This window comes from Thalassophryne amazonica, chromosome 9, assembly GCF_902500255.1.
Source record: "Thalassophryne amazonica chromosome 9, fThaAma1.1, whole genome shotgun sequence".
Taxonomy (NCBI): domain Eukaryota; kingdom Metazoa; phylum Chordata; class Actinopteri; order Batrachoidiformes; family Batrachoididae; genus Thalassophryne; species Thalassophryne amazonica.
This window is the reverse complement of record NC_047111.1, coordinates 112576831-112602645: the sequence shown is the minus strand read 5'-3', so window position 1 is coordinate 112602645 and position 25815 is coordinate 112576831. Positions and strand designations below refer to the sequence as shown.

Sequence of the window (25815 nt, the reverse complement as noted above, 5' to 3'; positions counted from 1 at the left end):
ACCTTAGTCTGTGAAGAAGATTCCCCATTTACATGAACAAATTGTAATCTATTAGATAAATATGTTTCAAACCACTGCAGCGCAGTGCCTTTAATACCTATGGCATGCTCTAATCTCTGTAATAAAATTTTATGGTCAACAGTATCAAAAGCAGCACTGAGGTCTAACAGAACAAGCACAGAGATGAGTCCACTGTCCGAGGCCATAAGAACATCATTTGTAACCTTCACTAATGCTGTTTCTGTACTATGATGAATTCTAAAACCTGACTGAAACTCTTCAAATAGACCATTCCTCTGCAGATGATCAGTTAGCTGTTTTACAACTACCCTTTCAAGAATTTTTGAGAGAAAAGGAAGGTTGGAGATTGGCCTATAATTAGCTAAGATAGCTGGGTCAAGTGATGGCTTTTTAAGTAATGGTTTAATTACTGCCACCTTAAAAGCCTGTGGTACATAGCCAACTAATAAAGATAGATTGATCATATTTAAGATCGAAGCATTAAATAATGGTAGGGCTTCCTTGAGCAGCCTGGTAGGAATGGGGTCTAATAGACATGTTGATGGTTTGGATGAAGTAACTAATGAAAATAACTCAGACAGAACAATCGGAGAGAAAGAGTCTAACCAAATACTGGCATCACTGAAAGCAGCCAAAGATAATGATATGTCTTTGGGATGGTTATGAGTAATTTTTCTCTAATAGTTAAAATTTTATTAGCAGAGAAAGTCATGAAGTCATTACTAGTTAAAGTTAAAGGAATACTCGGCTCAATAGAGCTCTGACTCTTTGTCAGCCTGGCTACAGTGCTGAAAGGAAACCTGGGGTTGTTCTTATTTTCTTCAATTAGTGATGAGTAGTAACATGTCCTAGCTTTACGGAGAGCTTTTTTATAGAGCAACAGACTCTCTTTCCAGGCTAAGTGAAGATCTTCTAAATTAGTGAGACGCCATTTCCTCTCCAACTTACGGGTTATCTGCTTTAAGCTGCGAGTTTGTGAGTTATACCACGGAGTCAGGCACTTCTGATTTAAAGCTCTCTTTTTCAGAGGAGCTACAGCATCCAAAATTGTCTTCAATGAGGATGTAAAACTATTGACGAGATACTCTATCTCACTTACAGAGTTTAGGTAGCTACTCTGCACTGTGTTGGTATATGGCATTAGAGAACATAAAGAAGGAATCATATCCTTAATCCTATCATATCCTATGGTCATGAGCTTTGGGTAATGACTGAAAGAATAAGATCACGGATACAAGCGGGAGAAATGAGATTCCTCTGCTTACACTCCTGAACAGGGTGAGAAGCTCAGGACTTGGAATGGAGCCACTACTACTAGTAGAGCTGCATCGAAAGGAGCCAGTTGAGGTGGTTCGGGCATCTGGTGAGGATACTCCCTGGTCATCTCTCAGGAGGTCTTCCAGGCACGTCCAACTGGGAGGAGGCTCCGGGGAGGACCCAGGACACGCTGGAGAGATTACATTTCCCAGCTGGCTTGGGAGTTCCTTGGGATCCCCCAGGACCTAGCCAAAGATAGGGAAGTGTGGGATGAGCAGCTTGCTCTGCTGCCACCCAAACCCAGATAAGCAGCTGAAAATAAATGAGTGTGGACTCTGGGAACAATATTCCAAATCAGGAATGCTGCAAAGGTTTCGAAAAATTCCAAAACAGTTTCAAATTTTGGCATCATCCACACACAGCCACACATTTGATCTATTCTTTAACTCTGGTTTTACGTTCTCATTCTGGTGTATATTTTGTGTCATATTTGCCCACGTAGTGGACATCATGTGACTCCCCGCTCCTTGCTTAACGGTATTGAGACCACATGCCCAGTGTTGAGTTGGTGGGAGACAGACTACGTGTGAATTCAGATACACTTGTTCATAATTCATCATCTGCAGAGGAATGGTCTATTTGAAGAGTTTCAGTCAGGGTTTAGAATTCATCATAGTGCTTGTTCTGTTAGACCTCAGTGCTGCTTTTGATACTGTTGACCATAAAATTTCATGATCTTCCATCGATATTTGTGCCAATTATAGGTTGGACATTTTATTGCGTTCACTTAAACAGAAGAAAAGCTAAAAAAAATCACCACTGATAAAGGGGCACATTTTAGCGTCGGTGTTTCCCAAAAGAAGGGGTTTGGCCCTTAAGGAAGATCAGGTGTAAACGGCATGATGATGCATAGAACAGTCAGATTCTGTGGCGTCATTAAAAACCAGACTGAAGAATAGATCTCAGTCTGGAATGGCAAGCATGCAGGTGTAGTATGGAACTATGCTTCCTGTCCTTTTAAATCATATTAATAGCAACGGGGCAGGTCTCATCCTCACTCTATCTAAATTGTGGGTCTGTTTGTGAAGCTCAGGACTAGCTGCTGGTGACCACTTTAGTATTCTCTCTGTTTCCTTGTTGATTTACTGCTGGTGAACTAATGCCTTAAGTGCAGTTATCTCCGGCCGACAAATTCTGCTCTTTTTCTCTGTCTGAGTTGCTGTTGCTGGGCTTCCAGAGGACCAAGACTAACCTGACATTTGCATTTGATGTGTGCTATCAGAAGTATTCAAGGGCTGAAACTAGAGACTCTGCACCAAGATGGACCGTTTATACTTTAATAACAGGAGATTTTTTTAATGAAAGACGTGCGGGCGGATTGCAGCGTTGGCTCGCAGCCGCCGCGACGCTCCGCCACAGGAAAAACACCTCTGTTGGTTAAAAAACAGTTAAAAAAATCTCCTTTAACAGTGGAATATCCAGATAAAATGCTGAAACCGGCTTCTTCTGAAACTTCTCTGTTCTCTCACAACGTCCTGGATCAATAGAGCCTGAAATGTGGAGGTTTTCAGCTTGAACAGGCTGACGACGGCGCCTGAGAGCGCTGCGCAACGTCTCGCACCGCGGGAAGTCCTTAAAGCGACAGTATCACCTCAAAATCTCTCATCAGCCGTTAAAATTTTCACTGAAAACCAGCTTAATTTTTCAAACCGTGTCCACTTCGATGTGTCTCACAGGTTTAGAAAAAATTTTGATCAAACAAAGCGCCAGTCTCTCAGCAACTTCTCAGACAAAGGAATTCCGACGAGGGGCTGGATGACTCCTCCCACAAGGAGTGCTCACAGGCGAATGACGTCACCGACAGGCGTGGAAAAACTCACGCATGCGCACGAGGGTTCAAGCATGTCTGATGTAAAAACATATGAATGAAATCCATATAGTTTTTGAAAAAATAAAAAGGACCTATACTTTATTGACAGACCTCGTGTGTGTGTGTATATATATATATATATATATATATATATATATATATATATATATATATAGTGAGGAAAATAAGTATTTGAAAGCCCTGTGATTTTGCAAGTTCTCCCACTTAGAAATCATGGAGGGGTCTGAAATTTTCATCTTAGGTGCATGTCCTCTTTTTAATAATTTATTTGTATGTTACTGCTGCAAATAAGTATTTGAACCCCTACCAACCAGCAAGAATTCTGGCTCACACAGACCTGTTAATTTTTCTTTAAGAAGCCCTCTTATTCTGCACTCTTTACCTGTATTAATTGCACCTGTTTGAACTTGTTACCTGTATAAAAGACACCTGTACACACACTCAATCAATCACACTCCAGCCTGTCCACCATAGCCAAGACCAAAGAGCTGTCTAAGGACACCAGGGACACAACTGTAGACCTGCACAAGGCTGGGATGGACTACAGGACAACAGGCAAGCAGCTTGGTAGAAGACAACAACTGTTATTATTATTTATTAGAAAGTGGAAGAAACACAAGATGACTGTCAATCTCCCTCAGTCTGGGATTCCATGCAAGATCTCACTTTGTGGGGTAAGGATGATTCTGAGAAAGCTCAGAACTACACAGGAGGACCTGGTCAATGACCTGAAGAGAGCTGGGACCACAGTCACAAAGATTACATTAGTAACACATGATGCTGTCATGGTTTAAAATCCTGCAGGGCAGCAAGGTCCCCCTGCACAAGCCAGCACATGTCCAGGCCCGTTTGAAGTTCACCAGTGACCATCTGGATGATCCAGAGGAGGCATGGGAGATGGTCATGTGGTCAGATGAGACCAGAATAGAGCTTTTTGGAATCAACTCCATTTACCATGTTTAGAGGATGAGAACAACCCCAAGAAAACCATCCCAACTGTGAAGCATGGGGGTGGAAACATCATACTCTGGGGGTGCTCTTCTGCAAAGGGGACAGGACGACTGCACCGTATTGAAGGGAGGATGGATGGGGTCATGTATTGCGAGATTTTAGCAAACAACCTCCTTCCCTCAGTAAGAGCATTGAAGATGGGTCATGGCTGGGTCTTCAGCATGACAATGACCCCAAACACACAGCCAGGGCAACTAAGGAGGGGCTCTGTAAGAAGCATTTCAAGGTCCTGGAGTGGCCTGGCCAGTCTGCAGACCTGAACTCAATAGAAAATCTTTGGAGGGAGCTGAAACGCCAAACCTGAAAGATCTGTATGGTGGAGTGGACCAAATTCCCTGCTGCAGTGTGTGAAAACCTGGAGAAAAACTACAGGAAACATTTGACCTCTGTAATTGCAAACAAAGGCTACTGTACCAAATATTAACATTGATTTTCACAGGTGTTCAAATACTTATTTGCAGCAGTAACATACAAATAAATTATTTAAAAAAATCATACATCATACATACATTTCTGTTTTGTTTTTGTTTTTTTTGATTATGTCTCCCACAGTGGACATGCACCTAAGATGAAAATTTCAGACCCCTCCATGATTTCTAAGTGGGAGAACTTGCAAAACTGCAGGGTGTTCAAATACTTATTTTCCTCACTGTATTTCAGCAAGCGCACAATCGGTTGTTAATAATGCTGCCGAGACTTTGATAGGTCAGATTTCTGTAACAGGTAAAGCGTAAGAGATGGACAGATTGCTTTGGGATGGAAACCGATAATAAGCCAACATGTCAGTCAACATTTAAATTTAATCAAACGTGCTGCTCTTTGTTTTTGTTTTCAGCAATAAATTATGTATCCATGAAAAAAAAAGTAGACAAACATCATAATTTAAGTGACCTTGGGAGCAACCAGACTGAGACTTAAGAAATGAAAGAAACTGACAGTAGGAAATATAGAACTCAGTCACCCCCCATCCCCTGTTTTTAAAACATAACTGCTGTTAAAAACTAATTCATGCATTTATTTCCTCTAGGCTGGACTATTGTAATTCATTATTATCAGGTTGTCCTAAAAGTTCCCTTAAAAGCCTTCAGTTGGTTCAGAATGCTGCAGCTAGAGTACTGACGGGGACTAGAAGGAGAGAGCATATCTCACCCATATTGGCCTCTCTTCATTGGCTTCCTGTTAATTCTAGAATTGAATTTAAAATTCTTCTTCTTACTTATAAGGTTTTGAATAATCAGGTCCCATCTTATCTTAGGGACCTCGTAGTACCATATTACCCCATTAGAGCGCTTCGCTCTCAGACTGCGGGCTTACTTGTAGTTCCTAGGGTTTGTAAGAGTAGAATGGGAGGCAGAGCCTTCAGCTTTCAGGCTCCTCTCCTGTGGAACCAGCTCCCAATTCAGATCAGGGAGACAGACACCCTCTCTACTTTTAAGATTAGGCTTAAAACTTTCCTTTTTGCTAAAGCTTATAGTTAGGGCTGGATCGGGTGACCCTGGACCATCCCTTGGTTATGTTGCTTTAGACGTAGACTGTGGGGGGGTTCCCATGATGCACTGTTTCTTTCTCTTTTTGCTCCGTATGCATCACTCTGCATTTAATCATTAGTGATCGATCTCTGCCCCCCTTCTCGGCATGTCTTTTTCCTTTTTCTTTCCCTCAGCCCCAACCAGTCTCAGCAGAAGACTGCCCCTCCCTGAGCCTGGTTCTGCTGGAGGTTTCTTCCTGTTAAAAGGGAGTTTTTCCTTCCCACTGTTGCCAAGTGCTTGCTCATAGGGGGTCGTTTTGACCGTTGGGGTTTTTCATAATTATTGTATGGCCTTGCCTTACAATATGGAGCGCCTTGGGGCAACTGTTTGTTGTGATTTGGCGCTATATAAGAAAAAAGTTGATTGATTGATTGATTAAATAGTTAGAAAATAACTTTGTCTAATTCAGAAGATTTTTTTAAATCCTCTCTTGGACCCCATTCACGCCATACATCAATGAAATGTCTCTGTGTTTATCTTTTTTCTTTTAAATTAAATTCATACAAAATGTTTTCTGCAGGCTTTGTGTGCAGCTAAAACTGTCATTTGGGTATTAGAATGCAATCACTGTGACATAAGAGTTTAGATCTCCGATTTAATCTATTTTTATATTTCACTGACAACCGCAACTGCTAGTAAACCACCAAACCAGCCATGATCCATCCAGCAGGTGGCATACAAGTCTGTAGGATATTATATAAGTAAAACAAAGTTGGTTTTGTTTTTTTGTTTTGGTTTTTTTTTTTGGTTGCTCTGGTGCTTCAAAGTGCACCAGACCTTAATGACTTTGTCTTCATTATATGCCCTTTTAATTTGGTGAATTGTGAGATGATGCCATTTATTATGTTCGAGTTATGATATCAAAAACCTAGAAGGGGATGGAGTCATCTATCTTCGCTCACTTTATTTTACAGGGTAGCGTTTCCATTCAAACAGAAATATCACATCTCTTTTGTTTTTCATTCCGCCCCATGCAGACAGGAGATGGTGTAAATGATGCTCCGGCTTTGAGGAAAGCAGAGATCGGCATTGCCATGGGCTCTGGCACAGCAGTGGCAAAATCTGCATCGGAGATGGTGCTTTCTGATGATAACTTCTCTACCATCGTGGCTGCTGTGGAGGAGGGCCGTGCTATCTACAACAACATGAAGCAGTTCATCCGATACCTCATCTCCTCTAATGTGGGGGAAGTTGTCTGGTGAGCACAAGAAGCTGAAAGGGGTTCCAACAGGTTTACTGACTTGTGTGTCTCATCTCATTTCTGACGTCTGATTTCTTTCCGTAGTATCTTTTTGACGGCCATCCTCGGTCTCCCTGAAGCTTTGATCCCAGTTCAGCTGCTGTGGGTTAATCTGGTGACCGATGGCCTTCCTGCCACCGCGCTGGGATTTAATCCTCCAGACTTAGACATTATGGACAAACCGCCACGCAATCCCAAAGAGTCACTCATCTCTGGCTGGCTCTTCTTCAGATATCTGGCCATTGGAGGTACTGTTGGCTCAGACCCAGTTTAACGACTCGGGCTGTTAAATGGCATCTAGCGTGTGCGTAACAATATGTGTTCTCATAGGATATGTGGGCCTAGGAACAGTGAGTGCCGCCATGTGGTGGTACCTCTTTGACCAAAACGGTCCACAAGTGTCCTTCTATCAGCTGGTGAGTTGTCACCTCTCTTCTGTGTTACACTGTACTCCTGTCCTTTGAGTGTAAGTAGGTTTGTGTTTTGTTATTTGTATTCCTCCCCTCACTAGTGAGCACAGTAATGCTTGGCTTTGAAGAATCTACACCACAGCTATGCAGATGACACTCACATTTACAGTTTAACTAACTGTGATTTTCTTGATTTTGACTTTGACCAGGGCGTGCAGGGTAAAAAATGAATAAATAAATAAAAATTCAGTTTCCAACACTTTTTTTTTTCCTGATTCCAATCTAAAACCACACTTGAAGGGTGTACGCCCAACATGACAACTTCACCAGTGTGATTCAAAACAATATTTATTCAATAGTGGCACATTTCGGCTTCATCAAAAAATACACCTAAACTACATTTTAATTGTTGAAATTAAAGGCATGTTTCTTTCTAGATCAAGTAGAAGAAAAAAATGCAAAGCTTTTCTTTATTTTCAATTAACAGCTCGTTAAGGCCTGTATGTGCCCTCATGTAACTCGTTTGATCCTTTTATTGTGTGTAATATGTTGGGTTTTTGTGCTAAATTAAAAAAATTAAGTAATGAAAAATGGTGTTCACTAGTCTTGCCCTGTTCTCTTGTTGGAATTATTATGTAGAAGGAAGTGGAAAATGTTTTCAAACCTTGACGTGAATATTGGGTTTTATTAGTTGATCATCACAAAGGGGCTGAGTTAAGGAATTTTAAAAGTCTTGGTGCTGGGAGACAGATTTGTCTTGAATACACTTCCAGTTTGCTTTTATCAGTGTGTGTTTTAAATTTATGTGCGTTTCTAGGCATTGGGCACGTTGTGCAATTGGCACCGTTTTATAGATGTTCTTCACCAGTAAATTTGATAAACCAGCAGCATACAGACATGTAAAGAGAAGACGAATCCATGCAATTTGATGGCACTCGGGGAGGAAATGAGCCCGCTGTTCCCCACTGGTGGCAGGGGTCCTGGTGACATCCTGTTAACATGTGCGCTGTCTGTTTCCCCCTACAGAGACACTTCATGCAGTGCACTGAAGACAACCCCATGTTCCAGGGCATAGACTGTGCTGTATTTGAATCTCGCTACCCCACAACCATGGCGCTGTCCGTACTCGTCACCATCGAAATGTTCAACGCACTCAACAGGTGAGATGTCCTCTGTTAGCTTGACGCCACTTAATTTAGTGACTGATACCGACGTGGTTCGGATCTTCCACTAAAACTGTTTTTGATTTGAGAAAGAACTGAGTTACTCTGATTGTCCAAACCAGATAAATTGTGTTAAAATAGTGGTGTTATTTACAATAGTGTTCAGAATAATAGTAGTGCTATGTGACTAAAAAGATTAATCCAGGTTCTGAGTATATTTCTTATTGTTACATGGAAAACAAGGTACCAGTAGATTCAGTAGATTCTCACAAATCCAACAAGACCAAGCATTCATGATATGCACACTCTTAAGGCTATGAAATTGGGCTGTTAGTAAAAAAAAAAAAAGTAGAAAAGGGGGTGTTCACAATAATAGTAGTGTGACATTCAGTCAGTGAGTTCGTCAACTTTGTGGAACAAACAGGTGTGAATCAGGTGTCCCCTATTTAAGGATGAAGCCAGCACCTGTTGAACATGCTTTTCTCTTTGAAAGCCTGAGGAAATGGGACGTTCAAGACATTGTTCAGAAGAACAGCGTAGTTTGATTAAAAAGTTGATCGGAGAGGGGAAAACTTATACACAGGTGCAAAAAATTATAGGCTGTTCATCTACAATGATGTCCAATGCTTTAAAATGGACAAAAACAAACCTGAGACGCGTGGAAGAAAACGGAAAACAACCATCAAAGTGGATAGAAGAATAACCAGAATGGCAAAGGCTCACCCACTGATCGGCTCCAGGATGATCAAAGACAGTCTGGAGTTACCTGTAAGTGCTGTGACAGTTAGAAGACGCCTGTGTGAAGCTAATTTATTTGCAAGAATCCCCCGTAAAAGTCCCTCTGTTAAATAAAAGACATGTGCAGAAGAGGTTACAATTTGCCAAAGAACACCTCAACTGGCCTAAAGAGAAATGGAGGAATATTTTGTGGACTGATGAGAGTAAAATTGTTCTTTTTGGGTCCAAGGGCCGCAGACGGTTTGTGAGACGACCCCCAAACTCTGAATTCAAGCCACAGTTCACAGTGAAGACAGTGAAGCATGGTGGTGCAAGCATCATGATATGGGCATGTTTCTCCTACTATGGTGTTGGGCCTATATATCGCATACCAGGTATCATGGATCAGTTTGGATATGTCAAAATACTTGAAGAGGTCATGTTGCCTTATGCTGAAGAGGACATGCCCTTGAAATGGGTGTTTCAACAAGACAATGACCCCAAGCACACTAGTAAACCAGCAAAATATTGGTTCCAAACCAACAAAATTAATGCCTCGCAGATGTGAAGAAATCATGAAAAACTGTGGTTATACAACTAAATACTAGTTTAGTGATTCACAGGATTGCTAAAAAAAAAACAGTTTGAACATAATAGTTTTGAGTTTGTAGCATCAACAGCAGATGCTACTATTATTGTGAACACCCCCTTTTCTACCTTTTTTACTAATAGCCCAATTTCATAGCCTTAAGAGTGTGCATATCATGAATGCTTGGTCTTGTTGGATTTGTGAGAATCTACTGAATCTACTGGTACCTTGTTTTCCATGTAACAATAAGAAATATACTCAAAACCTGGATTAATCTTTTTAGTCACATAGCACTACTATTATTCTGAACACTACTGTATTTATTTATTCTTTTTTTTTTTTTTTTTTTTTTTTTTGAGCCGTGTCAGGAGAATCCGGTACTCTGGAGTTAAGCACCAGCACCAACAGGTCTCATAGCCTGTCTAAGACTTCCACAACTGTCCCAGTAATATGGAATTTTCCATTTGCACATCTTAAGACTTTAATTTTCTGAAATGAATGCAAATATCTTGAAAATGATCAGTAGTTTTTTGTAAAATAAGAAGTTTTTGTTTGGCTGAAACCTACTCAAACTGAATTATGTTCACTTTGTCACCATTGTTAATGTTTAAGAGAATTTAACACTAGTACAGTGAATGCTGAACTGGTGAACAGCAGAGTTTAAACTGCACATCCACACACAGTTAAAAGAAAAATTAGAACATCCTACAGCTGTTATTTGTTCCTAACAACAAGCAAACCACATATCTTTACAAATGGAATCAAGGGAGGGGGCTTTTATTTTATTTTGCTTTTTATATTTTATTTTGCTTTTTAAAGACAGAAATAAAATATCAGCATTATGAAGGGGAACTTTGTGTTGTTGCCAGGTTTGTTAATGGAGTGAGTTTGGCCGAAGAATTTTAGGATGGGTGGGGGGGTTTATTCAGAAAATAATCCGAGTTGGGGAAGTTTAAATGAAGGACTCGCCTTACTCAAGAACTTTTATTTGATTCCGAGAGGAGCCTGTAAATCTGTGGCTGTGGTTACGGTATCCAGCGCACTCATAACTGGATAATGTTGACGTGAAATGCTGAGGTTGAATGCTTTGGGTTAAGTGTAAAGCCACTGAATAGTGATTTTAACTTAATGGCTTAACTTTCCTGCAGGAAAATGATAGAATTTGATCCTTTGAGCTTTTTTGTTTCTCATTGGGCTCTTTGCCATGTGATGCAATAACTTGTGTAACATTAAGACAAACATGGTTTGATCTGTTGATCTTCACTCCTACAGCCTGTCTGAGAACCAGTCTCTGGTTCGAATGCCTCCCTGGGTCAATATTTGGTTGCTCGGAGCCATCGTCCTCTCGCTCTCCCTCCACTTCTTAATCCTGTATGTGGAGCCGCTGCCGGTGAGTCCTCGGCCTGTCTGCGTGTCCTCGGCCTGTCTGCCTGTCCTCATTTAGCCACACTTGGGACCAGGACTCAGAATCAACCCCCCTGTGAGGGATTCAGCTCTAAATTAAGCACAGTGATTAACAACATCAGTCACAAGATAAGTGTAATGTGTATCTGTTGAAGGACATTAAGACTCTGTCATCACCGGCGCCGCTGAAGGCAGCGCAGGTCTGAGAGCTGCTCGACTCAGAGTGTGCATCTGTCTGGGTGTGGTCAACGTGTTCGCAATAGGTGGACAATGACCTTGTATATCAAGGTCAAACATGGTCGCGTCACTAAAACCTTGGGCAAGTTTGGCAATTAGGTGAATTTTGATTCTAATTGTGGCCACCAGAGGGTGGAGTCTTTAAAACCTTGTGTATCTGATATATTGTCAGTCTTCTTGTCTATAGATGAAACTTTGTACACAAGGTCACCTCACGAACAATTTGTAGTTCAACATTGGGTGTATTTCAATTCTCATAATGGCCACCAGAGGGTGAAGTCTCTGAAACCTTGTGTACGGGATATGTTGCCAAAAGCTTCTTGTGACAAAGTGGGGCTTGGTCCACAAAGTCACCTCACTATGACCTCCATCTCTTTCAAAGTTGGGCGTGTTTCCATTCTAATTGTGGCCACCAGGGAGCAGAGTCTCTGACACCTACTATACACAATAATGCCACAAGTACTTCTTGAAACTTGATTATACCTTGCTAGCTGAGGCCTTACGAAGTTCTTCCGTGATGTGGCATCAACACATGCTCCCAGATTTCATTTGACTAAGCTTACACATGTTTGAGGTTGGGCTTGTGAATTGTTGAGTTGAATATCTCAGTAGTGACCTTCATGTCTGTGGGACCTGGGTCTATGAGGTCAAGAGACATTTGAGAAGAGCATTTGAAGTCATGATGTCACTCAACAAGGGTGTTTTCCAATACTGCTATCTTTGCAGGTAGACAAGGGTCCATGTTTCAGAGCCTTGAGCTTCCAGTCTTACTGTACGGCTGTGAGACGCAAATCGGTCACCTAATGTGACAGATGAATGTCTTTAGTACCAGGTCTCTCCTGAGAATCCTTGGGTACCCCTGAAATGAGTTTGTGTCAATTGAGAGGTTGTTCTATGCGTCCCAAATGAGATGGACTACTTGCATTTTGAGGCAACATCCGTTTTGTCCAACCTCCAGTCGTCAAAAATGAGGCCTAGTTCAAATAAGAAAAAGTTGCAGTTCCTTGAATGGCTGATTGAGGCTGAATCCAAAAGTGAGCCCATAGAAGCCAGTGTTAAAATGTCCAAAGTTTGAGGGAAATAAACGTGTTTACAACATGGTACAAAAAATGTTGTTGGTCTCTATAGCTTTTTGTGGAGGGGGTGATTTTCTTCTGTTATTATTATTATTATTATTATACCTTTATTTAAGATGTTATAAGCCTTAAAGATATGAATAATTCAGAGTTTGGTCACACTGAGTGACAGCTAGTGTGGTGACGCCAAGCTCAGACTCAGATTTCCGGATGCACCCAGACCGCTAGCTATGGCTTGTTGTGGAGGACTTTCTGTCCTCACAGTATTTTATTACAAATATCCGTAATATGTCTTGCTGTGTGGTTAATGATCCTAATGGATCATGTAAGAGGTTTGTGCTCCAGTATTTCCATTGGGTTCTTTAATTTTGTATGCTAATGGTGTTAGCCCTTTCAGCAGCAATCAGTATCTTAATGACATTGGGTCCAGTTAATCCACGACTACTGAGGAAATATATATATATTTTTAATACTTGCACCAAAACCACCTGCCATGAAAACCACTGCTCAGCCCCCAAAAATCTGATTTAATAAACACCCGAAGCGAGGTGAGCCTGTTGGCTTGCTCGGTAATCCTTAGATAGGGTCTTGCTTGGAGTTCATTCATACTGCCCAGATCACACAGGGTGTCACCCACAATCCACTGCGTCACCTGTTTATGGAGTGGTGACAAGACGTAGGGCGGAGTAAGCCATGCCAACATAGAAAAAACCCAGAGCTACATTTGTAAGGCTTCAAAACAGTTCTTCTGGGTCACTTCAGTAAACCTAATGCTGGCATCAAGCAGAGTTTGGAGTGTGTGTGTGTGTGGACACACACACACACACAAGTATTGAACATCTCACCATTTTTCTCAGTAAATATATTTCTAAAGGTGCTATTGACATGAAATTTTCACCAGATGTCAGCAACAACTAGGGATGCACTGATCCCAATACCAGCATCGGGTATTGGCCCGACTGCATATTCATTTAAATTGTATTTATAATCATAACACTTTTCTGATACTACGACACCCAATACCCCTTTACAGCAGCGTGAAGTCAACCTCTCAATTGGGGATTTTCATGCACGGACTATAAGCTGCTACTTTTGTCAAAATATAAAGTCTTACCTGTTTGTGGAATTCATCATCACATGATCCTGAAGAAAAATGAACCACATACAGCCTCCTAAGTTTGGAAAACAACATCTGAAAATACTTTAATTTCTCGTGGCTGAAAAGTTCCTCTGTGACTTCAGCACATTGCGCAACAGTTCCTCCATCAGAACTCAGATCACAGTTTCACCGGCGAAGGTTGTCCATCAGGTTGGTGAGCTTCAGCCCTTGGTGTGGGTGTTCAGGCCGATGAGAGACCGGCTCGGTCTGTTACAGGTGTAATCCAATTGTTGGATGTCTGTGGTGCAGTCTGCTGAACCTTCCCACGGGCCGCACTTTGTGCCTCAAGTTGAAAGAATCACTGCGCCTCATTCATTAACATCTCAGTTACCACAGGCAATGGGTGACTCTGTGCACGGGATGAAATTATCCCATGATTCATAAAAAAAAAAACATAAATAAAATAATGTTAAAATTACTCCGTTTGGAGCAGAAATGCCGCACAACACCATGTATACGTGACACCATGCTCATCAATATTACATGTTTCACCTTTGGGGGAAAAAACATTTACAGTTTGTACTTGTGTATGTTACCAGTACATATTTAATCCAAAGTTAAAACTAGTGTGGAGAGTTTTCACTCTCCACTCTCGGTTTAGCTCAGTGTCACACATTGTAGATGAAAACAATCGGGCTCACAGCTGATAACGCAGAGAAGCTTCTCTTCATCAAAAATAATCTGCCCTCACATTTTCAAAAAAGGTTTTTAGTCCTCACAGACATAAATAAAGTTATTGATGGACAGTTTCAGTTCTGTTGCTGGTGTTGTATTTTTGTAGTGCTGAAGTCCACAGGTTACAATTCAGTGAGATGTCTTTCAGTGTCATGTTTGTTAAGAAACACACGGTTAATGATGAAGGACAATTTGTTGTAGTCAAAAAGGGAAGCTACATGATTTAAGTGAAATTTTGTAAATAAAAATAAAGCAAATGCTATTGGTAGCAGTTACAGTCAAAAGGTAAGGAACAACTGATGAATAAAACATGTTTTGATGTCATCATAAAACTGTAATGTATCTTTAAGTATTCATATCGGTACTCTGTATCGATGAGTACCAAAATGCATGTACTCGTACTTGTAATCAGTCTGGAAAGAAGTGGTGTCGGTGCATCCCTAATAACAACCCAAGTAATCCACACATACAAAGAAAAAAAGTACAGAAATGAACTTATGTGTAATAAAATGGAATGAAACAGGGAAAAAACTATTGAACATGCTTACTGAAATGTATTTAATACTTTGTTGTAATGACAGCTTCCAGACACCTTCTTTATGGGCAAACTAGTCACATGCATTGCTCAGGTGTGATTTTGGCCCATTGTTCCACACAAACATTCTTCAAATCTTGAAGGTTCCATGGACCTCTTCTATGTATGAAACAATTTTACCTGCTAATTCCAGGTCTTTCTGAAGTGGTCCTTGGCTCTTGGACAACACTTCTGATAATTCTTTTCACTCCTCTGTCAGAAATCGTGCGAGGAGCACCTGGTCGTGGCCAGTTTATGGTGAAATGGTGTTCTTTCAGTTTTCAGATTATGGCTCCAACAGTGCTCAGTGGAACGTTCAGAAGTTTAGAAATTCTTTTGTAACCAATGGCATCACTATGTTTTGCAACAATAAGGTTGCAAACTTCTTTATAGAGCTCGTTGCTTTTGCCCATCATGAAATGTTTCTTGTGTGATAACTTGGCTCATCTCATTACTCTTGCTTGCCTCTACTGGTGGTTGGCTCTCACTGCAGTATTGTATCACTTCCTGTTCTGGAGCACAGCGGTGTTTTTCTGTATCTGTTAGCTGTTTAATCTGCGCAGTTAGATTGATCTAGTTATCTAGATTACGATTTGTTTCACAGTGTAATCTTCACCTGCCTTAACTAAAGCACTCCTTCTGCTGAATCACCTCTAAATTATTTACACATTATTCACTTTGTGTGTTTTTAGAAATCCGCTAGCTTAGCGCAGCTACTAGCTCCTAGCCGGTTTAGCATGGCGGCTTCTCCTGTCTCTCCCGCACTTTTCTGCTCTGGGTGTGAAATGTTTAGTTATTCCTTGGCCTCCTTTAGCAGTAATGGTACTTGTAATAAGTGTAGCTTATTCGTAGCTTTGGAGGCCAGGCTGGGCGAATTGGAGACTCGGCTCCGCACCGTGGAAAATTCTACAGCTAGCCAGGCCCCTGTAGTCGGTGCAGACCAAGGTAGCTTAGCCGCCATTAGTTACCCTCCAGCAGATCCCGAGCAGCCGGGAAAGCAGGCCGACTGGGTGACTGTGAGGAGGAAGCGTAGCCCTAAACAGAAGCCCCGTGTACACCGCCAACCCGTTCACATTTCTAACCATTTTTCCCCACTCGGCGACACACCCGCTGAGGAACAAACTCTGGTTATTGGCGACTCTGTTTTGAGAAATGTGAAGTTAGTGACACCAGCAACCATAGTCAATTGTCTTCCGGGGGCCAGAGCAGGCGACATTGGAGGAAATTTGAAACTGCTGGCTAAGGCTAAGCGTAAATTTGGTAAGATTGTAATTCACATCGGCAGTAATGACACCCGGTTACGCCAGTCGGAGGTCACTAAAATTAACATTGAATCGGTGTGTAACTTTGCAAAAACAATGTCGGACTCTGTAGGTTTCTCTGGGCCCCTCCCCAATCGGACCGGGAGTGACATGTTTAGCCGCATGTTTTCCCTGAATTGCTGGCTGTCTGAGTGGTGTCCAAAAAATGAGGTGGGCTTCATAGATAATTGGCAAAGCTTCTGGGGAAAACCTGGTCTTGTTAGGAGAGACGGCATCCATCCCACTTTGGATGGAGCAGCTCTCATTTCTAGAAATCTGGCCAATTTCTTAAATACTCCAAACCGTGACTATCCAGGGTTGGGACCAGGAAGCAGAGTTGTAGTCTTACACACCTCTCTGCAGCTTCTCTCCCCCTGCCATCCCCTCATTACCCCATCCCCGTAGAGACGGTGCCTGCTCCCAGACCACCAATAACCAGCAAAAATCTATTTAAGCATAAAAATTCAAAAAGAAAAAATAATCTAGCACCTTCAACTGCACCACAGACTAAAACAGTTAAATGTGGTCTATTAAACATGAAGTCTCTCTCTTCTAAGTCCCTGTTAGTAAATGATATAATAATTGATCAACATATTGATTTATTCTGCCTTACAGAAACCTGGTTACAGCAGGATGTTATATATATATATATATATGTATATATACACGAGGTCTGTCCATAAAGTATAGGTCCTTTTTATTTTTTTCAAAAACTATATGGATTTCATTCATATGTTTTTACGTCAGACATGCTTGAACCCTCGTGCGCATGCGTGGGTTTTTCCACGCCTGTCGGTGACGTCATTCGCCTGTGAGTACTCCTTGTGGGAGGAGGAGTCCAGCCCCTTCGATGTCCACTTCGATGTGTCTCACAGGTTTAGAAAAAATTTTGATCAAACAAAGCACCAGTCTCTCAGCAACTTCTCAGACAAAGGAATTCCGACGAGGGGCTGGACGACTCCTCCCACAAGGAGTACTCACAGGCGAATGATGTCACCGACAGGCGTGGAAAAACTCACGCATGCGCACGAGGGTTCAAGCATGTCTGACGTAAAAACATATGAATGAAATCCATATAGTTTTTGAAAAAAATAAAAAGGACCTATACTTTATGGACAGCCCTCGTATATTCATTCAGTGCTTCACTTTTTCCACATTTTATGTTACAGCCTTATTCCAAAATGGAGTAAATTAATTTGTTCCCCTCAAAATTCTACTTAAGACACCCCATAATGACAACATGTAAAAAAAAGAAGTTTTTTTATTATTATTATTTTATTTTTGCAAATTTAGAAAAAATAGAAATCATGTACGTAAGTATTCGGTCTTTGATCAATACTTTGTTGATGCACCTTTGGCAGCAATTACAACATCACGTCTTCTTGACTATGATGCCACAAGCTTGCTGCACCTATCTTTGGGCAGTTTTGCCCATTCGTCTTTGCAACGCCTCTCAAGCTCCATCAAGTTGGATGGGGCGCGTCGGTGCCCAGCCATTTTCAGATCTCTCCAGAGATGTTCAATTGGACTCAGGTCTGGGCTCTGGCCGGGCCACTCAAGGACATTCACAGAGTGGTAGGGATGGTGCCTGGCTTCCTCCGAACATGATGCCTGGCGTTCATGCCAAAGAGCTCAATGTTTGTCGTATCAGACCAGAGAATTTTGTTTCTCGTGATCTGAGAATTTCGTTCCTTTTGACAAACTCCACGTGGGCTGCCATGTGGCTTTTACTAAGGAGTGGCTTCCGTCTGGCCACTCTACCATACAGGCCTGATTGGTAGATTGCTGCAGAGATGGTTGTCCTTCTAGAAAGTTCTCCTCTCTCCACAGGGGAATGCTGGAGCTCTGGCAGAGTGACCATCACGTTCTTGGTCACCTCCCTGAAGGCCCTTCTCCCCCGATCGCTCAGTTTAGACGGGTGGCCAGCTCTAGGAAGAGTCCTGGTGGATCCAGACTGCTTCCATTTATGGATGATAGAGTCCACTGTGCTCACTGGGACCTTCAAAGCGGCAGAAATGTTTCTGTACCCTTCGCCAGATTTATCCCTTAAGACAATCCTATCTCAGAGGTCTACAGACAATTCCTTTGACTTCATGCTTGGTTTGTGCTCTGACATGCACTGTCAACTGTGGGACCTTATATGTAGACAGGTGTGTGCCTTTCCAAATCATGTCCAGTCAGTAAATGTACCCCAGGTGGACTCCAGTTAAGTTGTAGAAACATCTCAAGGATGATCAGTGGAAACAGCAGGCACCTAACTACAATTTTGAGCTTCATGGCAAATGCTGTGAATACTTATGTACATTTTTTTTTTTTTTAATGAACTTGCAAAAATAAAAAAATAAAAAAAGAAATAAAGAAATAAATTTCACATTGTCATGGGGTATTGTCTAGAATTTTGAGGGGGAAATTAATTGAATGCCTTTTAGAATAAGGCTGTAACATAACAAAATGTGGAAAAGGTGAAGCACTGTGAATACTTTCCACGTGAGTGAGTGTGTGTGTGTATGTTGGGGGGGGGGGGGTTTACAATGTTATGGTCATGTGGCGTGTTTCTGAGGTGACTCCCTACCTTACTTTTGTGTGAGACTGGGATAAATGGTAAATGGACTGCATTTATATAGCAGCCCCAACCAGTCCCAGCAGAAGACTGCCCCTCCCTGAGCCTGGTTCTGCTGGAGGTTTCTTCCTGTTAAAAGGGAGTTTTTCCTTCCCACTGTCGCCAAGTAGTTGCTCACAGGGGGTCGTTTTGACCATTGGGGTTTTTACGTAATTATTGTATGGCCTTGCCTTACAATATAAAGCGCCTTGGGGCAACTGTTTGTTGTGATTTGGAGCTATATAAATAAAATTGATTGATTGATATAGCACTTTTCCATCTGCATCAGACGCTCAAAGTGCTTTACACATCAATGCCTCACATTCACCCCGATGTAAGGGTGCTGCCATACAAGGTACTCACTATACACCAGGAGCAACTAGGGGATTAAGGACCTTGCCCAAGGGCTATTAGGAATTTTATGGTCAGGCTGGGATTTGAACTGAGGATCCTCTGGTCTGAAGCCCAATGCTTAAGCACTAGACCATCACTTTCTGGATGCAGTGCATCCAGAAAGTATTCACATATTCATGAAGTATGTAGAGCTTATGATTTCTATATTTGTTAGTTTTGTTTTTGTTTTTGTTTTTTTTTTACATTTAATACATTTGCAAAAATCTTAATAAAAAAAAAACAAACCTTTTTTCATATTGTCATTATGGGGTATTGTGTGTAGAATTTTGAGGGGAAAAAAATCAGTTTCATCCATTTTGGAATTAGTCTGTAACATAACAAAATATGGAAAAAGTGCAGCACTGTGTATACTTTCTGGTGCACTGTAAAAGTGTTGGCTGGGTGGTTGCCAGTCAAGATCCAGGGCGGTTCTGTGGGTGCAGCACTTCCATTGTATCTGCTGAGACCTGAACTGTAATAAAAGATGGCAAGGAAACTTCTCAGTGGTTCTCTGACTTCCTTCTGTCCTTCAGCTAATCTTCCAGGTGACCCAGCTGCACTGGTACCAGTGGATTGTGGTGCTGAAGATTTCTATCCCAGTCATCATCCTGGATGAGTCTCTTAAATACATTTCCAGGAACCATCTAGAAGGTTTGTTGAATGTTTTATAGTTGCTCAAAGTGTTTCTGAGGATGAAATATTTTTGGGGCACTTACAGTTCTGCTGTTTCTTTTTTTTTTTCCTTCCCCTTTCTCTTTCCTGCATTTCTAATGCAGCTTAAATTCTATTAATCTCAGCTTTAAAAAGGTACTCTAGTTAAAATCTCTTCCAGTCTTTTTTGTCTTTTGTAGAGAGTCAGATCGCACCGCATTGTAATTGTGTGTCTTTGTCTTTGGCAGATGAAGATGCAAAGAAATATCGGCAGAGGCAGCTGGACTAAGACCCTCCCGCACAGTCAGACACACCTTCCCTATTATTTTGCTAGTGCTATTATTATTGTTATTTTATTTAGAAGCCTTTTTCCTCCTCGGTCCCCAGTCCTGCATGTACAACAAACCACCGCTAGATGTGAGCAAGGTTTGTCCGAGCAGCCCAACTCCCCGCCTTTTCAACATTTCTGCCTTTCCGGTTTTTGACTGCACAAATACAAAATGCAACGCTGCAGGAACTGGATCTTTCAGGGAGGGAGGAGAAGAGAGGATGGGGGAGTCTTCTGGGACTGGGAGGGGGAGGGTTGGTCCAAGTCGGCGCAGAGAGAGATGGAGAGGCGACGCCTGCCGAGACTGGTCGCCACTGAACATAAAAGCTGTGGGTGGTTGTGACCTTCACAGGCGTAGCGGCGTAGCTGTGCACGAGGCAGTTTTCTAAAGATACTGCTCAATCATCTGCGGCCATCACGACCAGCTCTGCAGGAGGGCAGCATCATCGGCGTGTCCCAGCGCGGCTCCTTCTTTCTCTTTGCGCATACACACACACACACACACACACACACACAAAAAGTCCTACTCATGATTTTTTCTCTCTCTCTTTCTGTGTGTGAGTCTGAGTTGAGTGTGGATTTGTGTCTCTGCTGCTCGCTTGCTTCCTTCTGCTCTCACACGAGGAGCTGAGGTCAGCTCCCACATTTGGCAAGATTTAAATTAAAATGCTAAATACAGTACATAAAAGTGATCTGTCTTAGAGCAGCGTGTGTCAGCCAGTCCACCTGCTGCGCTGATGTTCACGTTTTAGCTGTCACTGAAAGTACACTTATTAAAATATCCTTTAACTTTAGCAGGATTATAGCCTTACTTGAATTAATTTGGTAGGTGAAATGTTTCCGGGAATTACTAGATGTCTGGAGGTGGAGCAGCACCACTGTTCATATCAGGCATTATGCTAACATGGCGGGTTTAATAGCTGATGGGCAGAGTTAAAGAAAACACTAAACGTGGTTAGCATGAGCGCCTGCAGTCACACGTTAGCAGATAGTATTCGTATAACTGTGGCTAATGCTAACAATGGTTGATCTCAACTGTTATGTACTCTGTTACCATTATCTGAGGCTAATGTTTCTACACACAACATATGCTCATGCTAACTATACTTAGCTTTCTTTAAAGTGTGACATAAATAGCGGCTAATGCTATATCCTGAAATCTGTAATTCCCAAAAACCTTTTGTCTTTGGACTTGTTTGATGGTTTTCTTCAGTCTTTGGTTCATGGAGATCTTGTGGAGACACTCTGCCGTAATTGTTCAAGTTTGAAAACGTGTCTTTTAATCATTATTGTCAGTCCTGAGGAATTGTTTAACACCACACGGACTGAAAGGCCAAAAGAAACGGGTGTTGTAGCCATCATGCTTGTTTTAAATTGTAATTTCTGGAACTGAAACCAAAACCATCTTGTGTGTTGCACATATTCAAAATTGGCAAAATTTGTATTTTTCCATCTATAACTGTTTGCCAAAGTAAATTATTAAAAACATGTCCAGTTCTAAGCAAACAACCTTTTTTTTTTTTAAACAGTCTGCTTAGTTATGGAGACTGAAATAAAACTGCAGGTTTAAATGTAAAGTTGACCTTCAAAAATAAGTCACAAAATTTGCTTTGTGTCAATAATATTAGTACTAATAGTTTTTTTAAAGCCCATTTTTAACATCCGTTAATAATTATACCCGTTCTGTTTGTGTTTTGTTTTGTTTGTTTTGTTTTTAATCTTCGGTTCGTCCATGCCTTATGAAGCCCACTGCACCGCCACAGTAATTGTGTGGTCAAAATGTATGTTGTCTTCACATCACCACAACAGTGATTTTTCAGGGGGACCACTTTTATAGACTCTGAATGTCTGAGGCAGGTGAAACGGGAAGCACTTGCCCTTCTTGTGCGCCGCTCCCTCAGCTCCTCCTGCACGTACTTTGTGCTTTAGCAACTCATCTGGGAAACATTTTATGATAATTAAATAATGAATTTGACTGAATGAGAGCAAACACTTTGTGATGTAATGTCTAATCTCTGGGTTTGTTTTTGGCTCTGGCGCCCTTTAAGCTGCATCAGGTTCCTAATGGCTAACATCTGTTTTTAGTCCCTCCTCCCTTCTTCTTCCAGTTAGATGAGTGTGATAAAGTGATGAATTTACACAAACAAAATATAACCCGCACAGCTCACTGTGTGATTGATGAAGTGTTTTCACTGAAACAAAAAGATTCATCAGCTATAACCTAATTAACGCTTTGATTTAACTTTTGAGGGTTACTGATCAAAAATGGAAGTATGTAGAGCTTGTTTTTGGCTGCTTCCAGATCTGATTTTATCAAACAAGGCTGAAATCTAATATACTCAAATCTAACGAAAGAATCCAACTTTGTAATCCTTGTTAATGTTGCGTTTGTTACTCCATGAGATAACTGGCGAAAAGTTGTTCAGTCGTTGTATCCTGAGAGTAAAAGTGGAGTACAGTCATTAAGTTTAACAGCAATTACCAGATTTCCAGATGTAAAGCGTCTCACTGTTTATCCCAGATAATGGTTAAAACACAACACAAACCTCAGTTGATAGAATAATTAACTCGCGTTAGTGTCACTTTATGTGCTAATGTTTACCACTAACGTGCTAACACCCACGACCATTAGTGATCTCTTTAATACAGCATGCCAGTATTACAGAAAACAACTGTAGTTAGAATGACCACATGCCGTTCATGCATTGGCTGTTAGCATAAGCTATTAACGTGCGCTAACACTACCACTGGTTGATAGTATCAAAGTACCTCACAGTAGTGTTGACCTTAGTTGGCATCAACCGCTAACCGTTAGCACGACTGGATGCTCTAATGCTAACCATTAACACATGTGCTAACACGACCGGCAACTAGCATTTTCTTTAATATGGCCCATCAGTCGGTCAATAAAATCGCCATGTCAACATAAAAATACCTAATGTAATAATCATTATTCTCTGCATCCAGAATTCTGGAAATTCAAGAAAAACATACCTCTAGAGAAAATTCAAGTAAGGCTATTATAAGGTGGCGTTTTAAAAATAATAATGATAATAAAGTGGCATAATTTCATGACTTTTTTTTTTTAACCACTTACTTAATTTGGAGTTCTCCCATGAGGATCCAGGTCAGTTCTGTTTTGGGTCTCCAGGAGCCCCTCGTGGCTGCTGTAACGTCAGCACCAACAGGCCCGCTATGTGTGTTTAGCTGCGTTACTTACTACTGAATCCTCAACTGTGTACAGAAGAGAATATGATTGCATGGAACCTTATTACTGTAATAATAACAGTATGTAATATTTAATTTTTTTTGATAAATTACATCAACAAAACCAACTTAACAGGAGAACTGCGAGAAACGTTTTTTTTTGAGCACATGGTATCTAGGATTTAAGTTTTTGTAGAGTAGAATGTTTCTTCATTGTTGCTTACTGGTTTTTACAGTTTCTGGGGGTTTTGTGTCTTTTACTGTAGGGGCAAAAAAAAAAGTCACATTCAAGATAGATGAGAATCACGTTTATGCTAATTAACGATGAGGATGCTGATCGCTTTCAGCGATATATATCTGGTGTGAGAACATTAAGGAGTTTGTTTTGTTTTGAATGAACTGTATCTGGTTTACACTGAACGGTAAAGCAGCAATGAATCCTGGGATATGAAGTTTTATGATTGTACATTGAAGGGCTCGGTGTGGATACAGTCTCTAGAGACCCATGACAGTCCTCATCCTGCATAGTACTCAAATAAATAAATAAATGAATAGAAATGCAAAAAAATAAGAATGAACCCAATTAACAGTAAATGAGTGATTTATGAAATTGGCTCAGGAATCACTTCCCTTTTATCGGTCTAGACAAATCAACTGTCTCTAGAGCCTGAGTCCTAACTCTTAAAAAAACTTAAAGGATTCTCTGTATTGCCTTGTTAATATTCATTGTGGAGACATAATTTTATAAATGAAAAAGATGTAGAATAAAGATTATTATCTTGTTATTTATTCAGAAATGTTAGCTTTTTTGTTGCAGATTTGAGAGATGAATTTAGTTCTCATTATACACCACTGGCGTTGTAGATTTTCATTGTTACCTCTGCTCAGGAGGTTGTTTTTACCTGTTCATTTGTTAGGAGGATGGCGTAATTCATAACTCAACTTTAAAAGAAACAGCCCACCCCCCTTTTTTTAACAAAGTTGGTTAAATGGCCACCTGAAATAAAATTTAATTACATGGAATACCTTTAATGAGAAAGGGACAATAAATGGACACAATCAGGTGAGTTATTGTGATATTTTTTTAATTGTTCTGAAAATTGGACATTTATGAAATTGGCATTTGGCCCACCCCCTCCTCAGGCAGAATTTCACTTGGAGAATCCCTGGGCCCTCTGATGAGAGAACAGGGTAATAAACACCCAAATGGATGTTAAGTGGCTCGGACTCAGAGAGGGGTCTGGTGTCTTTCGTCACACATAGAGCCGTACGCGCTCCACTCCTGTATGCACTGAGTTCATCGTTTAGCTTCTGTGAACACTCGCTGTTTCGCAGTTGTAAACCTCGCCCATCTTGCGGCCCGTGACCCACGCAAGAGGTCGGTTTCAGCAGAGCTCCGGGTCAGGGCACAATGTAAACAAACCTTGTGAAGTGTGGACAACAAGACAACATCGGGGCACAGCAGAAGACCATCACAGGTGCTACACCTCCTCGAGATAACCCTCTCAACTTTTGAGAACATGTCATCATCATCATAATTGCCGTGAACTCACTGGATCAACGCCATCCACATTCTCGCAAGCTATTGGTTACATATGCTGTGGGACACTAGAACTTCCAGTGGTGCAGTCTGGGAGGCGCAGGAGGGCGCCAGGGGGATTATGGAAAACAAAGTACAGAATGGAGCTGTACAGAACATAGCACAGACACGGGCTCTTCTGGGTCTCTATAGAAAACCAATGGGTAACCTCACACAGGCTCAGTCTGTTATATATATATATATATATATATATATATATATATATATATATATATATATATATATATATATATATATATAATCAATCAATCGCTTTTTTCTTATATAGCGCCAAATCACAACAAACAGTTGCCCCAAGGCGCTCCATATTGCAAGGCAAGGCCATACAATAATTATGAAAAACCCCAACGGTCAAAACGACCCCCTATGAGCAAGCACTTGGCCACAGTGGGAAGGAAAAAACTCCCTTTTAACAGGAAGAAACCTCCAGCAGAACCAGGCTCAGGGAGGGGCAGTCTTCTGCTGAGACTGGTTGGGGCTGAGGGAAAGAACCAGGAAAAAGACATGCCAAGAAGGGGGGCAGAGATCGATCACTAATGATTAAATGCAGAGTGATGCATACGGAGCAAAAAGAGAAAGAAACAGTGCATCATGGGAACCCCCCCACAGTCTACGTCTAAAGCAACATAACCAAGGGATGGTCCAGGGTCACCCGATCCAGCCCTAACTATAAGCCTTAGCGAAAAGGAAAGTTTTAAGCCTAATCTTAAAAGTAGAGAGGGTATCTGTCTCCCTGATCTGAATTGGGAGCTGGTTCCACAGGAGAGGAGCCTGAAAGCTGAA

At 41.3% G+C, this 25815-nt stretch overlaps 1 protein-coding gene across 1 annotated transcript in view; it reads left to right on the top strand.

Annotated features, from left to right (window-relative positions):
- Positions 1–24221, top strand: part of atp2a3 (ATPase sarcoplasmic/endoplasmic reticulum Ca2+ transporting 3) — a 189007-nt gene extending 164786 nt beyond the window's left edge. Inside the window, 7 exon segments of the mRNA XM_034178983.1 lie at positions 6687–6907; positions 6995–7197; positions 7280–7365; positions 8386–8519; positions 11101–11218; positions 19780–19897; positions 20146–24221. Of these exon segments, the coding sequence (XP_034034874.1) occupies positions 6687–6907; positions 6995–7197; positions 7280–7365; positions 8386–8519; positions 11101–11218; positions 19780–19897; positions 20146–20186 (921 nt within the window). The 3' untranslated portion in view covers positions 20187–24221.
- Positions 24222–25815: the final 1594 nt, after the last annotated feature.